Here is a 25,954-nt window from a genome sequence, read left to right as displayed (position 1 = left end):
CATTATGTCCTAATTCTCAAAATGTTTTGAGCAGCAATTCATCTTTGAAATGTTCCTAGAGTGTCATTATTTTAGAGTAGGACATGTGCTCTAAAAACATTGTACAAATGTTTTGTGGTAACAGTCTTTAAATGTTTTTCAAGAACATCTTGGGGATTAATAAACTAACTAACTAACTAACATCTATCTATCTATCTATCTGTCTGTCTGTCTGTCTGTCTGTCTGTCTATCTATCTATCTATCTATCTATCTATCTATCTATCTATCTGTCTATCTATCTGTCTATCTATCTATCTATCTATCTATCTATCTATCTATCTATCTATCTATCTATCTATCTATCTATCTTCCTGCTTTTAAGAAGAACAATCTGGAAACAAAAAAACGCTAAAAACTCTACTTGACCATTTCGTACTTCTAGCCGGGTTGTATCAAAACTTTAACACAAAATGTTTCCACTTTGCAGCAACACAATAAGAATGTCGTTTCATTTGAATTTTTTTATTAAACCTCGCCCCCCCCCAAAAAAACCAACCAACTTAACAGTTGAAATCAAAACATGAACAAACAAAAAAAACTGTACAGTGAACCCGAGAACATGATGTTTTGTAAAATGATCTTATTTAGGTATCGCGAGCGTGATACCAGGTGAAGCCAGGACGGCGCAGACCGTGTGAGGCTGATGAATACCTTCACGGGACCCAGTATTTCCAGTGTCGTTCGTTGGGCAGCACCTGACAGAGTCGCAGAGAGCAGCTCATGGTGGGCTCGTAGAAAACTGTGTCCGGATCCTCGACATTCACTCGTGTCTCACTTCTGGTCTGCTGAGCAGGGCGGGCGAACAGGGAGGGCTTCGGAGCTCTGACCACAGTCTTCTTGGTCACACAGCCCAAGTCTACAAGTGACTGTGGAGGAGACAGACAAGTGAGAATTTCAGCGAGAAAAAGGTCCATTTGATTCAAATTTGATTTTATTGACATTTCTATTCATAACACTTCTGTTCCAGCGCTCTCCTGTCCTGCTCCTTTATTTCTAAACATTAAATTACATTTCATGTATGTGGTCAAATTCATTTATTTCAAGGGTAAATGACATTAATAAAACTTACAGTTGTCTAATCTGTTTTGATCCGTCTCTCACTTACATCTGTTGTTTTTGATCAGCTGACTTCTCTGTGCAACCCGTAAATTGTGCAAGGTGTCTCTGATAGTGACAAACCCACAGAATCATCCAGAACTACAACTATCTTCTCAGTTCTACATTTTAGCCTCTTTCAGCTCGTTGTCTTGGCAGAAAACGTCGTCAGTACCATGGTGCAGCAAAAAAAAGCTCAGATAAAGAAACTCTTCACGAGCTGCCCAGCAACAAATGACACACAAACAAAGTAAGAGAAGCATCCAGCTGCTAATGAGGCAGATATTTTCCCAGGAACAGGTGGAGGTCAAGAACAGAGCAAAAGAAATGACTCCAAATGAATGTAAATGTTTCTCTGTAAATCTGCTAGATGTGTAAATAAGAAGCTGCTAACAAGTTTTGCATATCAACTCTATAAGCTGCTCTAATGTTGATTTTGCTGTTTCTGCTGCCACCAAGTGACCAAAAACCAGTTAATGCAGATTAAAGTGTAAAAAAACATTTGCAATATTTCAGCTTTCTTTCTCTTTACGTGATGTTCAAAACAAACTTCGAGAGACAATACAGAGGAGAAAAGACGATGACCTAATTAATGACCCTGCTTTTTCTGTTTCTGGCCCATGACCAGTCTGAAAACAATCTCTGTTTACCTCCACGAGGTCCAGCACCGCCACCGGCTGCAGCAGGTTTTTGTAATGCTCCACCAGTTTCTGCTGTGTGAGTCCGGGCCGGGACATGACGTGGTAGAGAACGGCCTCCAGCATGCCCTTACACACCTGCCGGTTCAGCTTGCCGTCAACCATGCGCCACGGCCGGCTGATGAAGCTCACGTTTTCGCTGTGTGGACGAGAGATTGGTGAAGGAAACAGAAAGATGACACACCGGAAAAAGGGAAAGTAGAATTAAGATAATCAGAATCAGTCCATCACAGGTGAAACTCACTCATCAGCTGACCCTTCAGGTGGAGAGCATGCCTGCTCATCTCTTTCATCTTCTGCACTGCCCTCGCTGGCCTTTTGCTCCTCCTTGTTATCCCGTCTCGTCCTGGTTTCCATCTTCTCCTGTCCTGCGTCCTCCTCAGGCTGCGTTTGCTTTCCTCCCTCCTCTTCCAAGTTCAGCAGTTCATCTCCCCGCCCCTCGTCCGTCCTCCCTTTCTGCTGTTCGTCTTCCTCATTCAGCTTCTCTCTTGTCAGGTCACCTGTCGATCCATCGCCGTCCTCGTCTCTGTTCACAGGCCGTTTTTTTGCCGGCGGCTCCTCCGCCTCCTGACGGAATCCTCGGCCGCGTCTCTTGCGCATGAACGGGTTGTTGTGTTTGTTCTCCAGAAAAGGGTGTCCGTCGGATGGTAAGCGAGCTTGAGACCATTGCTTGGAGTTTACAGTCAGCAGCCACGGTTCAGCGTGCTGCATGAGCACCCAGCGGACGCCCAAACTCCCAACCTTTACCACCTGGCCTTGTTCCTGCAACTCCTGAAGCAAAAAGGGGGAAACATTCGATCAGACGGACACACCAGAGAAATCCAAAACAAGGGAATGAAATCGTGGTCTCGGGTAGAAACGCTGAACAAGAGGCTGTATTAACAGTAACAGTAAACATTTAAAGATTTTAAAGGGTGGAACGTTATTTATCTGCTCTAATGTAAGCTGCTCATGTTAGCATGTCTGGCAAACTAGCTTACGACCTTCAGTACCAAGCGAGTGTCACTTCCGAAAGCCACGGGGCGTAACATTAACTAACAGAATTTTCTGGGGTCACGGTCGGTCCATTGAGGACGGACACATTGGCTGAGTGTAGGCTAATAGTACAGCTCTGTTGTTATTGACATTTCTATTCATAACACTTCTGTTCCAGAGCTCTCCTGTCCTGCTCCTTTATTTCTAAACATTAAGTTACATTTCATTTCGCTGACGCTTTTATCCAAAGCGACTTACAACACACCGACGGTACACCATCGGGAGCCAATTTTTAGGGTTCGGTGTCTTGCTCAAGGACACCTAGGCATGTGGACAGGAGGAGCTGGGGATCGAACCACCAACCTTCTGATTAGTGTGCAACCCACTCTACCGACTGAGCTGCAGCCTCCCTAAACAGATCATCACCTGCTCAAGATGTCATTTTTCTGCACAAACGCATAACTTTCACATTTTGCATGATATCGATTGTATATTTAAGAGTTATCGCTCTGAAATGAAAAACACAGACGTCATCATTTGACAAGTTTCAATCAAAATGTTGCTAAAATTTGAGCAGAGTGGGTGTTATTAAACTATTGCTGCAGAAGAGGGCGCTGCAAAATCACATGAATAAAAAAGAGCTGGTCAAAACTCAAGCGAACCAAAACCATGTTCAAAAACACGACGCAGCTTTGTTTCAAGGAATATTTTAGGTTCAGTAGTTTCAGTCACTTCTCTCCCTTCATGTACTATTTATGTACTCGGTCTGTTTCCATTGAACTTCAGCACAATTTGCTTTTATTGGTGACTTTTCCACCTTAGCCAAGCATGATCTTTTAGTTTACTCATATCTTGCCTCAATTGAGGTCGTTTTATGTTCAAGTTGAAAATGCACATTAAAAACAGTTGGACGCACACGCACTTATTGCTGAGCAACTTAGAAACCGTTGCTAAGGGGAAAGGGCTTACTGAACAGTCAGAGAAGTCCGAAGGGTGGGAGACATTACCACAGTCTTCATTGACAAGCGCGACGTGTTTACCTTCATGTACCGCTGCAGGCTCCTGGTGCGTCCTGCCTGCGGCTCCTGCAGGTCAATGTGAGCCTGATGCAGCTCACGTTCATCCAAACCATTCTCACCAGCTTCATCTAAGCTCCCCCTGAGCTGAGCACACGCTTCAATGTCCTCAGCAGTGTGTCCTCTTTGCTGAACGAGAAGCCTGTTGGAGTCCTCCACACCGCGTGGCGAAGAAGAGGAACGGATGGAGTAGGTGAGGACGGAGGGCAGCAGGGACGGACCGCATTTAGTCAAGTCCAGAGACTCGGAGTCTAAACATGCAGCAAAAAGGAAGTGAGAAATTATTTTCTGCAGATCAAACTGCATTTGTGTCTTGAATGCGCTGATACTCACTCTCCACACTGAACACATTGTGAACCGGTGTGTTGCGCAGCTGCAACTTTATAGCACACGACTCCATTACGATGTTGTCACTGGTGTTCAGGTTACGCAGTTTGACTAAAAACAAACGGGAAAAAAATCAAACAAAAGCATTTAAAGAAAACAAATTTATCAGTGAAGGAGAGTAAAGCCTTACCTATGCCAGGAGAGCAGTATCCTCGCATCATCAAGTAGTTGGTGTGTGACGCTTGGTGAGCCTTCACTTGCAGCCTTTTTTTCCCTTCACACTCCTCACCGTCAAAATCATCATCGTCGTCTTCCTCCAGTGAAGCCATACTGGAAAGAAACGGATAGTAATTGTGACCAGAGGTTTTTTTAAACATTATTTTTTGGTATCTGTATGTGAGCTTAGTTGGAGAAATTAGTGATGATTTTTTTTTTAATAAGATAGGTTTTAAAAAAACTTCTTACAAACTACTAATGAATGAATAAAGCTGACTTTAAACAACAGTAACAACAACTGTTAAAACCCCTTTTACCTTAAATCTGTTGTCATTAGTCCACTATAATCTATGTAAACAATGCTCAGTTATAACATTTATTTTATTATTTTATCTGATAACCAGCGTGTCTGAAGGTTTTGTCTCTTTGGAACAGAATTTGTGGTGCTGACCGACAACCCTTCGACTACAGAACAAAAGGCAGCAGATTAAATAATGACTCACCCCTTCACGACATCGTTGTCCACCAGGCTGCTGTCCACCACCACCATCTGTTTAGGTATGGACAGGTACACACTCAGCAGTCCCAGAGACATCAGGCTGAGAGACACCGCACAGGCTCCCCCCGGGGAGTCCAGAGAGAACTGCAGCATGTCCGACACATCGGGAGGATCCTCCGGAGCTGGAGGTGCTGCGTCTGCGCTGGACGACACTCCTGGTGGCTCCTCGGTGGGCGGAGCATCATCTGTCTGCTCTGTGTGCGATGGAGCTTCAGGCATGAGGGAATCCTCCGTGTCCTTCTTTTCTTCTGATTTGCTCATCTCCTCAGTTTTCTCATTGCTTACATCCACCTCCATCAGCTTCTCTTCTCCATCTATTTTACTTTGGTTGTTTTCTGCTTCCTTTATGGAGTCCCTGTTTGCCACCTCTGTTTGTACCTGTGCTTCATTCACTGGTCCGCCATCTTCTTTGCCTCCACTTTGTTTTTCCTGCACCTCCTCCCCGCTCTCCGTCCTGTTTTCCTTTTCGTGGTAGAAGATGGTGAAAGGCTTGTCGTCTGCTGTCCCGTTGTCAATTAGATTCCTTAAGAAGCGGAAGGAATCTGTGCACAGCGAGTGAGGAAAACGCCACGAAAAGCACCTGTCAGGAAGGAGTGGGACAGACGTGGTCAAACGTTGTACCGTCAAACAGAAAGCAGCAGAGCGAGGATTCAGATGTTTCTGCTGACAACAGAAACCTATGAATCTGATTAATAATGCATGAAAAGTACTTTAGGGGATTTATATTTGTGTTTCTGTCACATCACAAGATCCCCAGTGTAATATTGATATGCCATCATGATCTGAGTGAAGTTTGAATCTGTGATGACAGAAACGTACACAGGCATGACAGGGAAGACAGGTATGTACAAGGTGTCAAAGACCTGCCGAATTATTTTTAGCCAAGGGTCCATCAAATCATGAACGGAGTCTTCCCTCCGGGGGTTGCGTACCTGTAGTAGGACTGGGACAGCTGGTAGGACATGGGCAGGATGGGCAGCGATCGGTTCTTCTTCGGTCCGAACGGCTGATTGACACGACGGCGGTTGACCAGACCTCTCTTCCTACATTGTACGAACACTTGGCACAGCAGCTCCTGGTCGTACTTACTGTACATGTGGAAGGTCTGAGACAAACAAATAATCAGACGTTTGTTTTTGTGTTTATGTGTGTGTGTATGTTTTTGTCTGTCTGTGAAAACTGTATAAGAAGCATCAAAACCTTTAACCTGTTTAATCCCCCTGTTACAGCTGGGTTTCTGAAATCTTGAAAAGTGTTGGTTGTTGATTTTACTTTTGAATAAAAAAATTAATAAAATCTTGATTACAACTGAAAGATCAGATCACTCTACTTCCTGCTTGCCTCTCTAGAAGATGTCTTCCGCAGACATTTTTGTGAACAGATAACTAAAATTGTACACATATAATCTTCCATAAGTGTCTTGTACTGATCTATGTTGAGAATTATACTCTTGCATACATATTTTACTCAGAAAAGGCGTAAATCTGTTAAAAGTCAAGATTGTGACTCAATACAAAACCTGATATTTTACTATTTTAACCAACATATGGGCAAAATGTTGGAGTGTAGGGAGGTCTAAGGAGTAAAATGTATGTACGTATGTGTCTAATTGCAGGTAAAAATATGGAATAATACAGATTTAAAGACATACCTGTTAAAGGAATGCTTGAAATTACATTTATTTTCATCTTTTTTATCCCGTGTTAAGGCTCTATTTCAAGCTCTAACTTTTGCACTGAAGCACTTAATGAGATTCTGCTCCTATAAATAAAGAGGAGAAGAGGAACCAGACTAAAGATGGCTGTACCTGAAAGGATCTGGAAGACTTCATCTGACTGTTGGTCATGGCCAGAGTGCTCTGGATCAAGTTGTGTAACACTATTGCATGAATGTCATCTGTGCTGCAGTGGAGACACACAAACAAACATTAATATCACTATAAGAATTAAATGTTACAAAATCTAGAGACCAAACTGACTCCTTACCAGGTGAGAGTATCTTTGCATGACACCTGTCTTCCATCCACTATAGCAGAAACCTTAAACCTGTAAAACGCATAAAGTATTACTTCACACTCAGCTGCTTGTCTTAAGTCAGTACATTAAACATCCTCCTCCTCCTCCTCCTCCTACCGTGAGAAGAGCTGCTGTTTGTTGTCAGGCATGATCAAATCACCAGCCATCAGGACAGTGCTGAACTTCTGTCTGAGCAGCCGGATGTACTCGGAGAACGCTTTGGCACAATCCTATAACAGCGCAGACGGAAATATTCAAGTCAGAGAGTTCACAGTTAAAAAAATAAAAGAGCTACGCCAACACGAAGAACAAAATCTGACCTCAGGTTTATCGGGATCAGCAGGTTTCTTCTCCTCCAACAGTTTGTACAGAGGTTTGTCCTGGTACACCTCAGCCAGACAAATCCTGCAGTGAACACTTGATGAGTGAAACCACATGAGGGACCGTGTTTAAAAACACATTATTATTATTTTACCTGCACCGACCTGTAGTTCAGAAGAGTCTGAGGATTTTTGAGGATGTATCTCGAGCGACGTCCGACGGCGACGGACGTTTTATCCACCGATATCTCAAACTCTGTGTGCAGCAGATCTCTGACCACACAGTGAGGCACAAACGCTCTTTTTAACTGCAACACATGAAATAATGCACCAAGTGTTTTGATCCAAAGAAGTACGAATCAAGTGTGAATGAAGGAAAAGACGAAACAAAGACAGAGCACGCATTTTTGTTGTAATTTACTTTCATGAAATGTGTGTGTGTGTGTGTGTGTGTGTGTGTGTGTGTGTGTGTGTGTGTACCTTGCTGTTGAGCAGGTGTGAGGCCACACAGCAGAGCATCATCAGTGAGTCCTCCTGTACAGACCAGTAGACTCTCTGTCTGGTCATCATTTTCAAAGCCTGGTGGTCCGTCTCGTCGTGAGCAGGAGTGCGTTTCTTGGGCTCTTTAAAGCAAAACAACAAACACAATCAGTCTCAAGTTTCCGTCTCTCGTCCATCAGACACGCATTCCCATGTTCTACCTTTTTTCTTCTTGCGTGGGGCCTTGGCAGTATCCTTTTTTAACCTCTTCCTCTTCTGTCTCTTTCCTCCGACCGTCTGCTGGTTTCTGGAAGCAGGTTCGAAACCCATCTTGTGACAAAGACACAAAACATACATCAGTGTGTGTGTGTGTGTGTGTGTGTGTGTACCAATCTTCATTACTGATACAACTGAGACGAAGCATGCGAGACACTTCTCAGGACAATCAGCTGGGCTCAACAGTGAATGGCACTCATCAAAACAGACAGATGTAATATTAGAGCTAAAAAGAGATTTAAAGTGAGCAGGTAATTGACTCTGTTGTTAAAATGTACACGAAGAATTTTGAAAAAGTACTCACTCCTCTTTGTCAGGTTATTATAATGTTGGACATGTTTCCAAAAAACACACTTTCTGGAGCCCACAGGACTTCATACAACCTGGATTTAAGGAAGTGTTTTTCTAACAAACCACTATATCACAAGTAAAAATAGTAAAACTGAGTTAATTAAATAATAATAAAGCTAAATCCAACATCCCTGCAATAAATCCTCCCTTCATGAAGTTTATAATTTCATGTTCTGCGTTGATTCGACTGTACGCTCATTTCGAAGGATATGGTTTGTGGTGCTGTTGGACTGCATTGCATTATACAGACGGGTGCTTCTATTCTTTGGCCCACTACATTTATATCAATTAATTCATTTAAGGTGCAGAATCACCGAGCGACACGGTCCCAATACTCTGTACACTTACAAAGAGTACATCGACCAGAGTGTTCAGAGAGTAAATAGAATAAGGAAAGTTACAGAGAGAGGCAACCGCATAAAAACATCAGTGGTAAAGAAATGTGTGGAGAGCAAAAAAAGAGAGTAAAAGAGAGGTGCTCAGTGCATCATGGGATGTCCCACAGCAACCTAGGCCTGTAGGATATATAGAAATGAGGTTTGACTAAATAACAGGAATACCACTCTGTGTAATGAACTACAGCTCAAATTATACCAGCCAAGATACCGTTAAGTTCAATCAACACCTATAAACCTGAACAGTATAACTTTTATGAAGGGAGGACTGTTATATTAGACCACTCTAGTCTTAGGTGGAAACAAAAAAAAGTGGCAATGTAACGATACAAAAATCAAAATCAAAATAAAATGAAAAAACAAACAAACAAACAAAAAACATACCTCAACAGTTTCTGCCAGCAGTGGTCGCTTTGTAGTCACATAACGAGGTGCAGTGCTTCCTCCTGTAGTCACAGGGAATGTTGTTGTTAAATTAAGGCACAGAGAGCTTCATCATGCTAAAAGGAAAACAATTACATAACTCACCAGCTTTAAGAGCAATCCTGAGAGCATTTTTACTGAGGAGGCTCTTCAATCTGACTTTAGTCTCCGGTGCCTCTGAACCAGTTGGATTCTTTAGAGATACACATATCCAGGATACCAAAAACACAAACAACACAACAAATTAAATATTGTCTGTGCACCACATCAATATGTAGGTGTTGAGCTTGTGTATTGTGTACTGACCCTTTTCACAGTAAGCAGGTGATTGGTCCAGAACCAGTTGCGTTTAAGATGCGCAAAGAATTCACAGTCTTGACCTGCTGCTCCTTTACCGTCTCCTGGTATCGACCCGTCGTCACACTCTTCACTGCTGCCCCTGTGTGTGTGTGTGTGTGTGTGTGTGTGTGTGTGTGTGTGTGTGTGTGTGTGTGTGTGTGTGTGTGTGTGTGTGTGTGTGTGTGTGTGTGTGTGTGTGTACAGATAAAGATACGTATTCATTAATATGACTTTAAAACACTGATGATGAACTGTAGCTGTACTGCTCTAACTTGGGTTTTGTCCAAAGTTTGTTTAAACAGTCAGCTTCTTGATTATCTCATAGAACATGAGAGAGAGAAGCAGAAGAACTTGCAAAGTAAAGTAAAAACCTGTTGCATAGGGGTGCCCAACCTAAGGCCTGCGGGCCATGCACAGCTCAACACTTATAAACGTTGATGACAACTGCCCTTTCGCCCTCAATTGGTAAATCCCTGTTAGACTTTTTAAATATTTGCTTTATTTACAATAAAGACAATTTGCACAATTGACTACTTTTATGGGCCTTTATGTCAGTGTTTTGTCTCCATGTGGCCCATTGCATGAAAAGTAAACACTCGCACTTTAGCCTATTTTTTTCCCTGTAGCTGAGCGATAAATCATCCTCCACCTACTTCAGCAGGTACGCTAATCCTGCAAACACGTTGCGGTCGCGCACAAAGGGAGGATCGGTCTCGTCCTCCGTGTCATTCCTCTTATTACGAATTATACCTACAAAACAGGAAAACAAAGAGATACAGGCACATCCTTAAATAGCGAAAACTATGACTTGGATATTATTGCCAGCTCGGTGATTGTGCATGCGAGGGCTCTAATGGGTGTGTACGCACTCACCCAGTGGTGTATTGAGGCAGACACACATCAGGTCAAACCAGTAGTTTTCCACGTCCTCAGCAGTGTTGAATGTGTACTGCCGCTTCTCGAATGGTTTGTCAGGCGACTCTGTGACCAGCCAGTAGTGAGGCTCAGCGCAGGTGGTGTCAACAATGGTGGCATTGCGTTTCAGATACACAAACACCTGGTTTGGTGTGTAGAGAGAGAAAACAAGACATTCGAGAAGAGAAGTCTTCCTGAAGTCTGAGCTTCTTTAAGTTAACACACGATTCATGTATAAAACATATCCTGTAAATACTCATTTGAACTTGTTCGTAGCTAAATTCACAGCCATAAACAGCACCTAGGTTTTTTGTGAAAATAAGATAAAACCCTATTTTTATTTATTTTTTGCTGTGAGGAACTTAATAATTGGAAAAATCTGTCATCATTTGTCTTCAACTCCTCATTCTCTGACATACATAAATTCATAATTAATTATATTTGTTCTATGGGAGAGATTATTTCAATAGATTATGTCCTCAGTTCTGTGAAATAAAAGACAAAAAAACTGAAAAAGCCCCACATTTCCAGAATCATACAGCACTGTGTTTCATTGTTGATGTATTTTAGTTCCATAAAAGTAAAAGACAAAAACATTATTGTCACCTCTACTTGCACTTGTGCTGAACTTTATGTTACTTGTATGTTTGTATTTATTGTGCTCTTTTTTTGCACAATAATAACTAAAAACCTGCTAAAACCAGTTGCATGTTTTGCATTTACAAATATAAAATCCAACATCCTGACAAAATAAAACATTTTCTTGATATTTTCTGTGATTGGTGAAGGGATCAGCAGCAGTCAGATGATATACTCTGTATTATTTCTCTTTGCATTTGCATTGATGATGCTGCCGTGTACCTGATCTTTCTCCTTGAACTTCTCTATGGGACCAAACTGCAACAGACCCATGTAGACCAACTTCTGCAGGTTCTCGTGAAACACAAAGATGTATTTCCTATAAAAAATAAATAACTAAATAAAACTCATAAACACTCTATTACTAAATTACAGTCATGACGTGTCACAGAGAGAGCAAGAGAGAAAAAAGTCACCGTTTATAAAGCAGCTGTCTCCTCATTCTTGCCGGCAGACCTCTGACGAGATAGTGTTGCTTCACAGGGTCGTCCAGATATTCCTCCAGTCCGTCCACCTGTTGTTCAACCAGATGTGTTATGTCCTGTATGTGCCTTGTCTTTCCTCATGCACTGCAAGTTGCGCAATCAAGCTCATAAATATACCAAATTTCTCATCTACACTTTTGACATTTTATGATCAATAAAGCAGAAGAACACGTCACTCCAAAGAGTTTATATATAATTACTGCAGTATATTTGACACAAGGATGCTGTCACAGATTAAACCATAGAGTGTACATAAAGGTGGACATAGCAAGCAATGTCGTCTCCTATTACTTTGTATTGGAGCTAAACTGAAGCCTAGAGGACGGCTTTGTGGTGAACGCCATGGTTTGTCGTTGGAGTCAGGGAAGCGAGGGTGAGCAGGGGAGGACACTTGAAACCTAACTGCTGCATGTACAGTATCATTGTGTATGTTAGCTAACTGGTAAGGTACACTGATGCTAAAAAATGTATATGAAGTGCATTTAAATTAGAAACTATTATGAAAGTTGTACAATAAGAACAAGCCGTAATTAAAGTGAACTGAAGACGGACAAAAACAAGGTCACAAACAGCAAAATGTCAGTGGAAAATGTATTGCCTGCTCCACGGACAAATAACAATAAAGTAGCAGTTATAATATTACAAATGAATGAAAACAACGAGCGTGCGACCCGAGCTCATTGGTGAACGACGCCTCCAATCTGCTTCACTCAAACAACTTGACATACCTCTCTTTGAGGCCTCATATCTAAATACTTATTTTCAAAATGACCACCAGAACAGTGATCAGAAGGAGTGGACTGTAATCACGGTTAGGTTTAAATGACTTGACTGTATTTCATCAAAGAAGTTGACACCCTTTGAATGGGAGTCTATTGAAGCCAGGGGTTATTCGGAGAAGGATCTAATGAATGGAAATGATTCCCTGTGGAGCGTACCCACACCAATATGTTCACGCAGTGGATTTGGGTCAGCAGGTAACACCAGGCTACCTAGTGGCCCTCAGTGGTATTGCACTTTAAGACACTTCTGCGTTGGCTGTATTTTTAAGCTGCAGTTGTTGATGCTTGAATGAAACCTGAGGATCATATTACCGTAAAAGAAAATAACACACATGGTAGGTGGGATGGGCTGCAAAACATCATTTTAAAAACAAAAAACTTGCCGCTCACCTGATAATTGACCTGTATGACCTGAACGTAGAGGGAGAGAGGCAGGCAGAGGAGCAGGTCGCCCACCATCGCCCAGCCACTGCTGTAGTCCTTGTGTACACGGACAGGAGGGATGAATCTCTTCCACGAGTCTTCATCAGCAAACACTATAACAGACAGGACATTTCAGAAAACCTAGGTCATCAGCTGGAAAAGTTTGAGTCCTTTCCTGAAAGAGCAATTCTGTCCCAAGATGCAGTGAGAAGTAACAACATGCAGAAATCGCACACTTGCTTTGCCAGAAACAAAAGACATGAGGCTCTCTCCCCTTTCAGGTCAGAATGAGAGGAATCGGGTGTTTATACATCATTCAGCTCCTCACCTTCATCACCCGCTGTCGTTTCCAAGTTATATTGACTGGTATCTGCAGTTGGTTGGTCCGCAGAGTCGGTGGTGCCGGCCTGGTCAGACGACTGCGATTGCATTTTCCCTGTCAGATCCGGTTGTTTGTGGCTGTCTGCGTGTTTGGCATCAGGATTAGAGCTGTTCACATCGGTTGGTGTTTGACTGGTCGAGTCGGTGGAGTTGTGTCGGAGCGGGTGCCCGTAGATGAGGTACCAGAGGAAGTTATGAATGACGCGCATACGATGCATCTTTGGTTGGTACCCTAAAGTCTTACTCAATCCTCGAACTGCAAAAAAACAGAGAGAAGTAAGAAGACAAAGTACGGACAAGAAACATTTAGAGACGACTAGTACTGTCTGACAAACACACTTGCTTCAGGGGTGAAAGAGAATATCAAACTGTATTTAACACACTTTATCATTACAACCAGCAGTAATGACTCTGCACCTCCGCTAGCCAGAGTTTTAGGCTCTGTGAATAAATACGTTTTCTCTCCTGGTCTTTATGTATTGAGATTAATGATGATTGTATAACTATCCTAATTTCTTAAATACATTTATTCAGTGCAGTTGCTTGTTGTTTATGCCAAAGGTTCGACAAGGCTGTGCATCCGTCACTGAATACTGACTCTGACCTCATAACAAACACAATATTTCCTCTTTGTCTTCTATAGTTTATGATCAAAAGAGAACCTGTTGTGGGCTTGAAGTCATCTTTGATGATCGCTCTTCTTCTGTCCGCTGTGCTCTTTTGTTTTTTACAAGTAGACATCTCAGACTCTCTTTCCAGTTCTCTGGCTTTCTCATCAGCGTGCTGCTGACTGAGAGGAGGAAGATGAAAGTGACGGGAGACAAAAGACAGAAGAGCACAGGTTCAGTAAAGACACAAGAGTTAAGACATGTCCATGTTCTATGTCAGACCTCGGTCAACAGAGAGACAAAGAGTCAAATTAAAATCTCACTAAAATATTGTTATTGAGGATTAAGTCATGAAATGTGAACAAAGCCACGTCCCGCTCAAACATTTAGTATTTTTCCACGACCTCTTATGAAGTATTTGGGTTTGTGCTCACCGTATAGCCGAGTACGAGCTGGAGATTTTGAAGCGGACCTGCTCAATAAGCTGGTTGACGATGTCATCGGTGGGCTTAATGGATGGATGAACAATCATCTCGAGCTGCGCCGTCAGACAGACACAAGACACAGAGAAAGAAAACTGAGCATGTGATGTCCGTGTTTAAATGAGTCCATAAGTGAGTGAACAAGTGGGGATAAACATAAAAAGTCCTTACTACACCTCACACTATACAAGCCAAGTAATGTCTTCTTAAAAATAGAAAGGTTTAGCACTACTAGCAGTCATTTGAGCATTTGTTGCATAAATATTCTCCATGACAGGGCAGCAACTGATATCAGAGATGATTCAGCTCTTTCCCCTCTTCCCTCTGTACAGTTATGAAGTGTGGTGATGGAGTCAATGTTCGGTGTGTGCACGCACCTTCTTGGTGATCCCATCCTGTATGACAGTGGTCGAGTACATCTTAAGCAAGCCTTCCCTGGACAGACAGTTGACGATACGGAAAATGGTCTTCCTGCAACACTTTGAAACGACCCCATCCTGCTTCTCGTCGTCATTGATGATCTTCTGCAGCCTATAAAAACAAAAACACAGCATGTTGAGATTTTTGTTTCCTCTCCTACTGCGCGATAAAATGAACTGATGAGTTTCAAAGACAGACTGACGGGAAAAAACCCTCGATGATTTTAAAGTTGCAGACGGCCTCGACGATCAGGTTCTTCCTCCTCAGCAGGCGGTACGTCTCATGAGACCTCCTGGTACTTTTTTTAGATTTTCTACGCACCTCGACCTGAAGGAGGATTGAGATGTTACTTTCAGCACTCTTTCAAACAGATTAGCTTCTACGTATTCTAGTCTGATGTGAAGCCATCAGTCCCACCTCTGGCTGGCAAACTACCACATTGTTGCTGCATGCTGGGTTATCATCTTCATTCAGAGACTCCGTCTGAGGCGAAGCAGCTGCCGGAGGTGAGTTGGATTGTGTTTCCTCCTCAGCTGGAGCTGGCTCTGATAGGAGAGGAAATCAAAGTTAAATATGAAAGCAGAACAAATAGAATTTACTGCATCATGTCACAGAAAAGAAAATAATTCTAAAACTAATCACATTATCAAACAATGCTACATAAATTATTAATGAGAGACAAACTACAACCTTTTTATTGGCTATAAATGAGCTCTAATTTTGATTTATCAGTTTGTGAGTCAGTCTGAGTTTCACGTACAAATGATAAAAAAATTCGTATTAATATTCGTGATAAATAAACATTATCACCCGTTTATATAAAATCACGACACTATAAAAAAAAAGAAAATGCTTATTCCATTGCATTAATAGCAGATAACATTTTGGCACAAACTGCATTTGTAATATTCAACCGGGAGCCAGAATATCACATATTCTGACATGATCTGATCAGATGAAGAGATGATTCAATAATTTATTAAATTACGGTCCAGCGAGCAGCCAAATCATGTTGCCCAAACCAAACAAGAAGCAGCAAATCAACCTGTTTTTCCAACAACAACAGTCTCAAAAAGCACGAGATCATCAAAGAGAAGCAGCAGATGACTCCTTTATGTATTTATAGTGGGTGATTTGATTTTTCATTTTAATAACTGCCATTACAAGTTCATTTCTGAGCTCAAAACAAACACAAATCCACCAAAAGATTAACTATAATTATAGTTGTTTATGCTCACAATAAGATATGTTGATAATATATTTTAACATGCTTGTTAAAGCTAGTATGATAAATGTTTTTTATATTGACAACAGATCAAATTAATATGTAATGTGAAAGCCCACAGTGGTGAACCTGACTCAGAGGATCCTCTCAGCTCTTCACAGCTTTATAGTGACTTTACACTTCTATTTTATGGCCCACAACTTTACTGTTTTGGTTTCATCTCAATGCTCTAATCTGCCTAGTTTTGGGCAATGGCAGGTTTAAACCATATTTAGGTAAAAAGTTCTACAAACCTACGGTACACTACCTGCCTAGCACCAAACAGGAAGGCAGAAACAGTTTGCAACAAGCCAGTAAACATGGTGAGGATTTTAGCAGTTAGCAAATCAGAGCTAGAGGAGAGGAAATAATGGACTTACATTCATCACATGGACAGAAACATGACTTCCAGTGAGTACTATGTGGAGCTGGATGTGTAAACAGGCAACCGTTTGCTAGCAAGCTCACCATATTGTCTTAATAACTGATAACACTGCATTTAAAGAATTTTTTTCTTTCTGTCAAAAAACAAATTGAAAACCTTCCGTTTCCTTCAGCGTTGGACTGCTACTTAAGTGGAGTTGTTCAACACCATTTCTGGGAATTACCTGGAGCAGGAATGGGCTCTGAGTCGGGTGTCATACTGGTTACGGATTCACCACAGGCCGTGGTTTCACCTGAGAGAGGACAGAAAGTTGAGGTGAGGCAACATGGAGCTAAAACTTGATCACAGGTCAAAGCTTATGATGTGTTTTGTTTTGCAGAGTTCTGAACTCGTTGAAGGTGTAAGAGTACTCACATTCAGATGATGGAGGTTGTACAATGGGAGTGTCAGCTGGTGTGTCCTTTTCTGTCACGCTGCCTTGTTCCCCGGCCGACTTCCTTCTTGCTCCCGACTTTCCTCTCGCTTTACCTCCCTTGCCGTTTGACTCTTCATCCTCGTTTTCTTCATCACAAATCTGCCCTTCCTCCTCTGCATCTTTGCTCCCTCCTCCACCTGCTTTCTTATTCTTCTCGGCTGCAGGAGTTTTGTTTTTTTCCTTTGCAGTCGACTTTGAGGTCGGCAGTGTTTTAGGGGAGGTCAGTTCAGTATTTGATGTTATTGGTGCAGAAGAGCTGAGGTGCTTCATCCGTTCCTGCTCTTTGACAAACATCTGGAGTTGATCACTTCCACCTGTACACCTGCCAAGAGCAGAACAATATTTGGTACAACAGGATTTGATATGATGCCGTGCTAAGGTAAGGATCTTGAAATTGTAGTCAGTTAAAGATACAAACCTGTGGCTGATAAATTTTGTAGTCCTCTGCCGACCCTCATCCTCCATGAAACCCTGCAGGGTGAAAGACATCACACATAAAATCAAAATGCATTAATTACCTCAATTCCATCTATGGAGGAGCAAATATAATTACGGTGTGCATTAACAAAACAGCAGAATACAATAAAACCTCAAATTACCGCCTCGGGTTAAATCAACAACTCTTTAACAAAGTATGAATCAGATTCATATTCTGCGGTCAAGCTGGCGCCTCTGTGAGGCTACACTAGCTCAGTGCTAATACCAGCAAGCTAACAAGCTGACGTTTAGCAGATATAATGTTTACCACGTTCAACATCTTGATTTTGCATGTTATCATGCTAATATTTACTAATTAGTAAATATACAGTGCAGTTAAGGCTGATGGGAATGTCATTCATTTTGCAGGTATTCGGTTGAAAACCTAATTACAGGACAAAATGACATTGTGACCAGATTATGGCAGAACAGGAATGTTTTGAAAGTTTCCTGACAATCCATCAAATACTTGTTGAGGCCTTTCACTCAAAACCATATAAACCTTATGGTGGTGCCAGAGGAAAAGTCAGGAGGTCACCGGGGCAACAAGCATTCATACTGTAGCTCCATGAATGTCTATAGGAAATGTTGTGTTAGTCCATCAAGCAGATATTGAGGTATTTCATAGAATAAAGGACAATTAAGACCTGTTGGTGGCAATAAAGGCAACATGAGGGGCTCATAAAATGCATGAATACTAAGAGGGTACAAAATTTCATGATAATCAACTGACTGAGTGACTGACCCAAGTTATCATTCATAACGTCATGTGTCTACTATGTCTAGAAACGTCAAAGGTTTTCCTTAAAGCAGTATTTATTAAAGGACATGACTTCTGGTCATTCTGTGTTACAAACAAAACAAACACCATTTTCTACTCAGACAAATCCACAATCCTGACATTTAAGAAACTTTGACCAGGCTGCCGACAGATCTGGGCTGCATCCCAGTGTGTGAAAGACAGAGGATTTTGTTTGTGGTGGTTGACCTCTCATGTGGGGGGGAAAAAACAAACATGCCTTTCAATTGAGTGTGCACATAATCACTCTGCCTGCACGCAAGACCTTCTAATAGATTTCACTGGTTTAGATTTCATTGCATTCTCAGCGGCAAAAGAATGATTTTCTTACCTTAATGATACCGTCCTGCTCCAGCCGTCGGCAGATCATACGAGATTCCAGTTTACCGACGTTCATTCTAAACGAGATGCCCCTCTGGGGGACTCCCTTGGAACCGGAGGATAATACTGCATGACGAGAAAAAGGCCACAATTAATGATGCAATAGTCAACCGTCTAGATGATTACAGCGTGAGCCATAGCTTGCTGGGCGATGACAATTATTTTTCAAGGGTTCAGAAATACAGAAATGTAGCCCAGGTCACCGTCCTTCTGTATAAGGGACCTTTCATAAAAAGAATATGCAACGTTACTGGCTTCATCTAAAGTGGTGGCTTCTTGTCTTTCACACTCTATCACAGTGTTATTGATCCTTGACAGGACAGTCATGGAAAAGGTCACAATGCCCGAATGATATTTATGAACAGAAGTGAAGTTAAAAGCAAGAATTTTAAGGAGGACAAGCAATCTCTGTTGTCTCGTTTCATTGCTAAGACGGTGGAACAAAAACTTTTGGGTTTTGGAAATATTCATTGGTAAAATCTTGACTGATGTACTGATTGGGACATGAAACCAACATGTACATTAAAACTGCCATTTCAGTTATGTAATTAGCTACATCGGAGGAGTTTAAAGAAAGGGATACAGGTCCTTCACTGTTCGTTCGACACGGATATGAATCCCCTCAAACATCCTTAAAGTTCAAAGTCAGCACAAAGCAGCACAAAGCAGAAAAACAACATGAAAAGTGTCCCAGTCTAAATGTTTTTGGACTAATTTGCTTGTTTCTACTTGTTGATTGAGACAAATTCCCACCGACAATTGTCTTCATCAGTTTGAAGGAGGTGAACAAACATACTCATATGGTAGGCCTGCGACAGGATGTCCTTCTCTATGATTCGTCCCTCTTCAGGGAGACCTCCTCTTCTTGCTCCGGTGTCGTCTTCTTCGTCTTCGTCGTCATCGTCATCATCATCAACGACGCCCTTCTTTGTGTACGGCTTTACCAGTTTCACACAGCGCACCATCACCTTACGTCCTGGAACACAAGTCAAAAAACGCTGTGCACACGTTTACGCATAAAAATATATACAGTAAAAATTCCAACAACAAGTGACTTTATCAACTGTACTCAGCATATCTTATTATAGACGACACCAATAAAACAGAGCCCCTTGTCACAGTCAGCATAAATTATATCCACAAGCCATTTTCAATTTGCCCTTAAGAAATAGTTTCTTCTCCAACTGTTGTTTCTTATTTCCTGTTCGTTTAACCATCTCACAGCCCCTCAACCTTAGTGGCCATTGGGTTGGTCCAAAGCCTCATTTTGCAGACCAGTAAAGGAGGTGATTAAAAAAAGAAAGAACTCCATCACTCTGGAGAGTTGTCATTTTGAGAAAGATGCCACGTGTAGCACACTCTTCAAAAGGCAAAAATGGAAAAGTCTAAAGAGACGCAGCCTCGTTCAAACTTTGACAGAGATGAAGTCTATAATTTTTTAGAGCAATTAGCTTTAGAGTTGACTGAATCGTTGCTCTACAGGATTTGTTCACTTTCTAACTCAACATTTTGTTGAGGTGGAGGAGAAGTGTTTCCTCTGTGTAGTTTTGTTTTAGAAATCTCACTCTGGTGAAGTGATGGAGACAAGAAGATTTATTGTATTATGTAAAAATCTCCCAAGTATCTCTTATTCATAGAGCTCACGGTTGGTCATTTTGGAGCTGTTTCTGATTTAATTATGGTATGTAGGGGATGTTTTTTTTAAGGCAAAAATTCTTCCCCAAAAAACGAACAAACCAAAACCAAATCTTGGTAATTAATTACACATAAATAGTTTCTCAAGAAACTATTGTTTCTTTGTTTTTTTTTAAATGTAGGTAAACTGAATATATTTGGGCTTCAGACTTCTTTAGTTTGAAGATGTCACCTTAGACTTTGCTAACTTTGAACAATGTTCTCTCATTTTAACATCTAAATAATTAACAAAGAAAACAAAGGCCAGAGAAATCAGTCATTTAAAGAACTGTTGGGAAGATGTTTTAGTAATTACCACTCGTGTTTTGAGGATGTAATCAATTTATTCTAAATATTATCATTATAAGAAACTGCTAATAATCTCATAACCATGCACATTTAAATAATCAGTCAGAAACTTAACTTATGATTTTAAGATGAGTTGTTAATGCTGAATTCAATACATCCGATTTTTTTTCAGGGAATAACAGAACAGACACACCAACTCAGTAAAATAAAGTGGGCTGTCAAATATGACACTGTTTACCAAAAATGTCACAAATATCAATATCACATCAATAAATAATTGGACTGTCATAAGTGGTTCAGTTCTGATTCCAACTGTACTTGTGCTTGAAATCTGATATCACAGATTGATGAGATGAGCTAATTTTTTTTATAATACTTGTATGTGCAGGTGTTTTACCATTTTTGTTGGTGCAGGGTCCAGCGCCGGGATCCAGATCCTCCAGAGGGTACTGGCAGTACTCGATCAACCTGGCAGCTCGCATGTATCTACATATACGCTTGAAAGTGTTGTCATTCACTTCCTGCGAGGAAAAAAAAAGACACAAACAGAAAGCTGAGCGCACAACTGTTTATTGCTTCTGAGTGGTTTTGGTTTTTCCCCGTCGACTGTTTCTTCCTGTTTAGCGAGAGTTTCCTTCTCACTGTTGTTCATGTGCAAACTGTTTGCTTTCTCTCCATCATATTTTAACATCTGAAACTCACTGTGTAAAGTGCTAAGATGAAATATGCTGTGATTTGGCACTGTAGAAATAAAAGTGAATGGAATTGAACACAGAGATACTCACAAGGTATTCTTTGACCATGAGCACAGTTGCAAACTGATTCGGTGCGTGCTGGAGAAAGTTGGACACACACTCCATCAGTATGTCGTGTTTAGTCCTCCTGAAAGAGTCCGGGACAGAGACGGCGTGAGTGAGGGAGGGAGGGAGAAAGCCTACAGTTTCAAGTCCTAATCGAGGGTCTAATGATAAAGGATGTTGTAAGATGTACCGAGAGCAAAATCCCCTGTGGTGTTATAATAACAAAAATGATTTGACTTGAACTACCTGATCTAGAACGGAGACAAATAGTCAATTCATCAAATGGCTTGATGATCAATTCTGGAAGTGTTTTTTTTTTTTTTTATTATTCGAACACATTAAACACAGAGCGGTTAAAGCTGCTAAAGTGTGACGATATGCTGGTTTTCTTTAAAAAAAAAAATAAAAAAAAAAAATAAAAAAAAAGTGGAAGATTGAGAAGCAAATACAAATAGTCATTAGCAGAACAGACATAGAGTGATAAAAATGGCCCAAATGGCCGTTCCAGGCAGCAAATGTTTCCGTCGGACTCCAAAACAAAGATTTAAAATGAATAATGTAACAATAATTTTTTGTTGGAAAGCTGCAGAGCTCGAGCTTCTCTCCCCGATGTGCACTGTTTTGTGCAACTGGATGTGGAGAGTGCAAAGTTAGAAGACCAACAGAGCCACAGTATCGGAGATGCTGCGTGTCAGGTTGAAGTCAACCAGAATTATCATTGAACAGTATTTGATGGTCGATCCTATGGACACGGTTCAATCAGTACCACAAAAGAATTCAGGTTTGATACTGAGCTCTGGACTAGACACTAACAAATAATTACAGTAAAAGCTAATTTGGTTATAATATCCTTCCTCCTTTGACAACATGTGCACATTAAACAACAACAACAGTAAACAGTGCTAACAAAGAGGAGAAAATACTGAATCTACACACCTGTTTACATGGAAGCGTTTGAGCAGCAGAAGAATGGAGTACTGCTGTTGCCCGCATCGTCCAGATATCGGCCGTGAGACATAAGACTGCATGGTGACCAGCTGATGTCTGACAAGAGACTTCCTCAAGTAGTGGAACTTTCGAGCGTCGATCCTGCTCAAACACAACACGGCCCGTCAGTCTCCGAGCTCCTGAACACCAGCTTGTAACACAGAGTAAACACAGGACATCACATCGTGTGAGCGTTTCTCACTTGAACCAGCATCCGTGCAGATCCCGTTGGAGCTCTCCTTGCCACCGGGCTCGGCCCACTCGTTCCAGCGCACAGTAAGAGTCATCGTTGAGTTTTAAGTCGGGATCGCTCTCAATACCAATCAGAGCCCGGAAACGCACAGTCTGAGACGCTACGACAACAAGTTTTCGCCCGTATCTGAGAAGGTGCCGGTTACAAAGAGAAGATCAATGCAAAGCATTAGAAACACAGCAAGGCATCAAACTGAGACGACGCTCATGAACAACTTCTTTAAACACAGCAGTTTAGATCTTCGGTGAATTATGATATTTAACATTTCTTACTATAAATCTGATCTATAATAACATAAATAACTATATATAAAAAAAAAAAAAACTTTTATATGGATGATGCTTAAATCACTGCTGTATAAACACTGTTTGTTTGTGCATGTTTGACAAACAGTCTGTTGAATAAATCCACTATTAAACAATCTCTACAAACCTTTCTAAAGCCTCCTCCAAGCTGACCAACGGGGTGAGGCTCTTGGAGCGGACATGCTTTGTGACGTCTCTCCTCTCTTTGAACAGGACGCACGAGCCCTGAATCCCATCCTTGTTTTCTAGAATAATATGGATGGGATAGATTTCTTTCTGTGTATTTTCTGAAAGATTCTCCACCATTTCAATGCCTGTATCTGGATCGACATTCTTATACCTGAAACACACAAACAACACAAAGTCTGAGGACAGGGCGTCCAAGAAGAGACATGTAGAACCTACAAAATGTGACACAAAGTAAGATGGTTCGGTACCATTTATTAAATTTAACTTTTAATGAAGAGGAAGGCTCCTGAAGATGTTTCCTGTTACCTCACTGCCACTTTGCAAACTTAAGTATTTGAATAGTACTGCTTGTAAGTATTGACTTCAGAGCTTTAATATAAACCATTTTGGAACACAGAAGAAGGAACTTGCTTGAGTATGTCCACAAAAAGGGTCCATAAACATTTACCAAATAGAGTAGAGCTAAATGTTGTTGTTTTTAAATGACCACTCCATCACAACCCAATGACATCTCGCAACAAATGAAGGTGGACCAAAAGATAAGCCGTTTCCAGTGTTTACAATTGAAGTATTTAATGCTTTTCTTTGCCGTACATGACTATAAACTGCCTATGTTTGCGTTTTAGGCTGTTGATAAAACAAAACATTCAAAGGAGTCAGCTTGGGCAATGACAAATTTAAATTGGCCTTTTCACTGTTTGTCTTATGGAGAAAATATAGCGGTTTAATGGAGATGCAGGGAGCCTTAAAGAGCAGCACAAGATACTACAGCCTCCAACGTGACAACAATCTGGTTTATTAAAAAAATAACATTATGAACTTCATGAAGGGATGGATTATTGCAGCTTTCTAATATTAGTTCACATAAGTTTCAACCAGGTGGGCCTCATTAATTGAAGTGTAAGCAGTAAAAAAAAAAGGAAGTAGCCCCACTAAAAATGTTTACACTGAACCTTGAAAGTTGGTTTGCGATCCGCCAATAAAACAAAAGAAGTAGAAGTAGAAGTAAGAAGTAGAAGAAGTAGAAGAAGTAAAAGTAGAAGAAGTAGAAGTAGTAAAAAGTAGAAGAAGTAGAAGAAGTAGAAGTAGTAAAAGTAGAAGAAGTAAAAGTAGAAGAAGTAAGAAGTAGAAGTAGAAGAAGTAGAAGAAGTAAAAAGTAGAAGAAGTAGAAGAATAAGTTGTTTACACTGTTAGGGCCCGTGCACCAACCCGGTATTGGGCGCGTGCCACCCCCGTGCTGCTCCTCTCCTCTCCTCTAACCCGGTCTGACTAATAACGGAGTACAAAAGGTGAACTTAAAATCCTGATTGAAAGCTGCCAACATGAAGGAGTCACCTATCAACCAGCACGACATCTTCTCTCTCCTTCGGGAGCTCGTAGAATTTGAGGTCGGTGTTGATGGTCAGTGACCTCCAGATGAGGCCTTTGGTGGCGTCGTCGAGCTTCAGGGGGAAACTGGGCTGTCTGTCTTGGAGTCGTATCCAAAGAGTCGGGATGGTTATCCCGTCCAGTCCCTCCAGAGCCACTTCTTCTGAAACTATACTCAGCGGATCCATAGCAGGCCACCGACCGGGATAACTCTGTTAGCTGGCTAACATGCTCGTTCACTCACAGCAGCGGCAGCCGGTCCGGTCAGTAAAAGCCTAAACTCACTGGATGGTGAAGAAGAACTGTCCGCGTCTTAGCGTGCTGTCGATTTAAATATCTGTGTTAATGACTACATGAAAAAAAGAGAAACTTGTTTACAAAATTGGGACTACCACTACGTTTCCAACCAACGCGTTTGTATCGCTGTACGTGATTGCGTCACAGTTCCACTTTAACCTCACGTTGTGCGTCCGTCTGTACCGGAAGTAAATAAATCAAAAGCCACAAGGTGGCGTTGAAGTACAGTTTCTGAATTGTCCTCTTAGATGCATCGAGAATATTTGTTTTGAACAGGAATATGATTTATGGGTTAGGTTAGGTTAGGTAGTTACTTTATTAATCCCCAAGGGGACATTTTTTGATGATGGCATCGTCCACTCCCACATGAGGCTGGTACGCAGAGGGTCCAGAGAAGATTTCACCAGCGGCCTAATGTGGGCCAAGACCAGCCTCTCCAGCACCTTCATCACATGAGATGTGAGGGCAACCGGTCGGTAGTCGTCGAGGCCAGATGGAGTCGTCTTCTTGGGGACTGGAACCAGGCAGGACGTCTTCCACAGCACCGGGACCTCCTCCTGCTTCAGGCTCAGGTTGAAGAGGTGTTGTAGGACCTCAGCCAGCTGGACGGCGCAGGTCTTCAGGACCACGGGGCTGATGCCGTCAGGTCCTGCAGCCTTGTGCTGGTGGAGTCTCTCCAGCTGTCTCCTAACCTGGCCAGTCGTCACAGAGACGGGAGGGTGGGGGGGGGTGTCAAGGTGTCGATGGAGGAAGAGCCCTTTGAGATTGAGGGCTCTATGCAGTTCACCAGGGGGTGCAGAGGGGGGAGGGGGGGAGGCAGCAGAGGTGTTTGGGAGGTGTGAGGTGTGGAGGAGACAGATGAGGGTGGTGAACTAAACCTGTTGAAGAAACAGTTTAGCTCATTGTTCCTCTCCAGGTTCCCCCTGGTTGTCTCTCTCTCCAGGTTCCCCCTGGTTGTTCCTCTCCAGGTTCCCCCTGGTTGTCTCTCTCTCCAGGTTCCCCCTGGTTGTCTCTCTCTCTCCAGGTTCCCCCTGGTTGTCTCTCTCTCCAGGTTGCCCCTGGTTGTCTCTCTCTCTCCAGGTTCCCCCTGGTTGTCTCTCTCTCCCCTTGAAGCCAGTAATCTCCTTCATACCGGTCCACACCTCCCTCACGTTGTTCAGCTGGAGTTTGGCCTCCAGCTTCCTCCTGTAGGAGTCCTTGCACTCCCTCATCTTCTCCTTCAGGTGGCGCTGCACTCTCCTGAGCTCCTCCCTGTCCCCAGACCTGAAGGC

The 25,954-nt window shown here is 42.0% G+C and overlaps 1 protein-coding gene across 1 annotated transcript; it reads right to left on the bottom strand.

Moving 5' to 3' along the window:
• Nucleotides 1–407: 407 nt before the first annotated feature.
• On the bottom strand, nt 408–24,804 carry LOC138208996 (general transcription factor 3C polypeptide 1). The gene is made up of 40 exons (XM_069167295.1): nt 24,354–24,804; nt 22,957–23,169; nt 22,474–22,650; nt 22,221–22,373; nt 21,270–21,366; nt 20,882–21,005; nt 19,298–19,477; nt 18,452–18,567; nt 17,263–17,315; nt 16,784–17,166; nt 16,593–16,661; nt 15,138–15,265; nt 14,923–15,047; nt 14,678–14,831; nt 14,253–14,356; nt 13,873–14,000; nt 13,158–13,466; nt 12,797–12,942; nt 11,556–11,653; nt 11,362–11,458; nt 10,459–10,642; nt 10,239–10,335; nt 9,553–9,685; nt 9,352–9,439; nt 9,208–9,269; nt 8,023–8,131; nt 7,802–7,944; nt 7,487–7,629; nt 7,322–7,406; nt 7,119–7,231; nt 6,972–7,031; nt 6,794–6,887; nt 5,919–6,091; nt 4,931–5,566; nt 4,402–4,541; nt 4,218–4,322; nt 3,849–4,135; nt 2,078–2,604; nt 1,786–1,972; nt 408–906 (listed from the first exon to the last, which is right to left on the bottom strand). The coding sequence occupies exons 1-40, from the start codon at nt 24,572–24,574 to the stop codon at nt 694–696; spliced, it is 6,654 nt and encodes a 2,217-aa protein (XP_069023396.1). The 5' UTR covers nt 24,575–24,804; the 3' UTR covers nt 408–693.
• Nucleotides 24,805–25,954: the final 1,150 nt, after the last annotated feature.

This window comes from Embiotoca jacksoni, unplaced genomic scaffold (genome assembly GCF_022577435.1).
Source record: "Embiotoca jacksoni isolate LCO1_2020_lvr unplaced genomic scaffold, fEmbJac1.0.p SCAF_4, whole genome shotgun sequence".
NCBI lineage: Eukaryota > Metazoa > Chordata > Actinopteri > Embiotocidae > Embiotoca > Embiotoca jacksoni.
The sequence above is the reverse complement of the archived record's forward strand: the minus strand, read 5'-3'. Positions and strand labels throughout refer to the sequence as shown.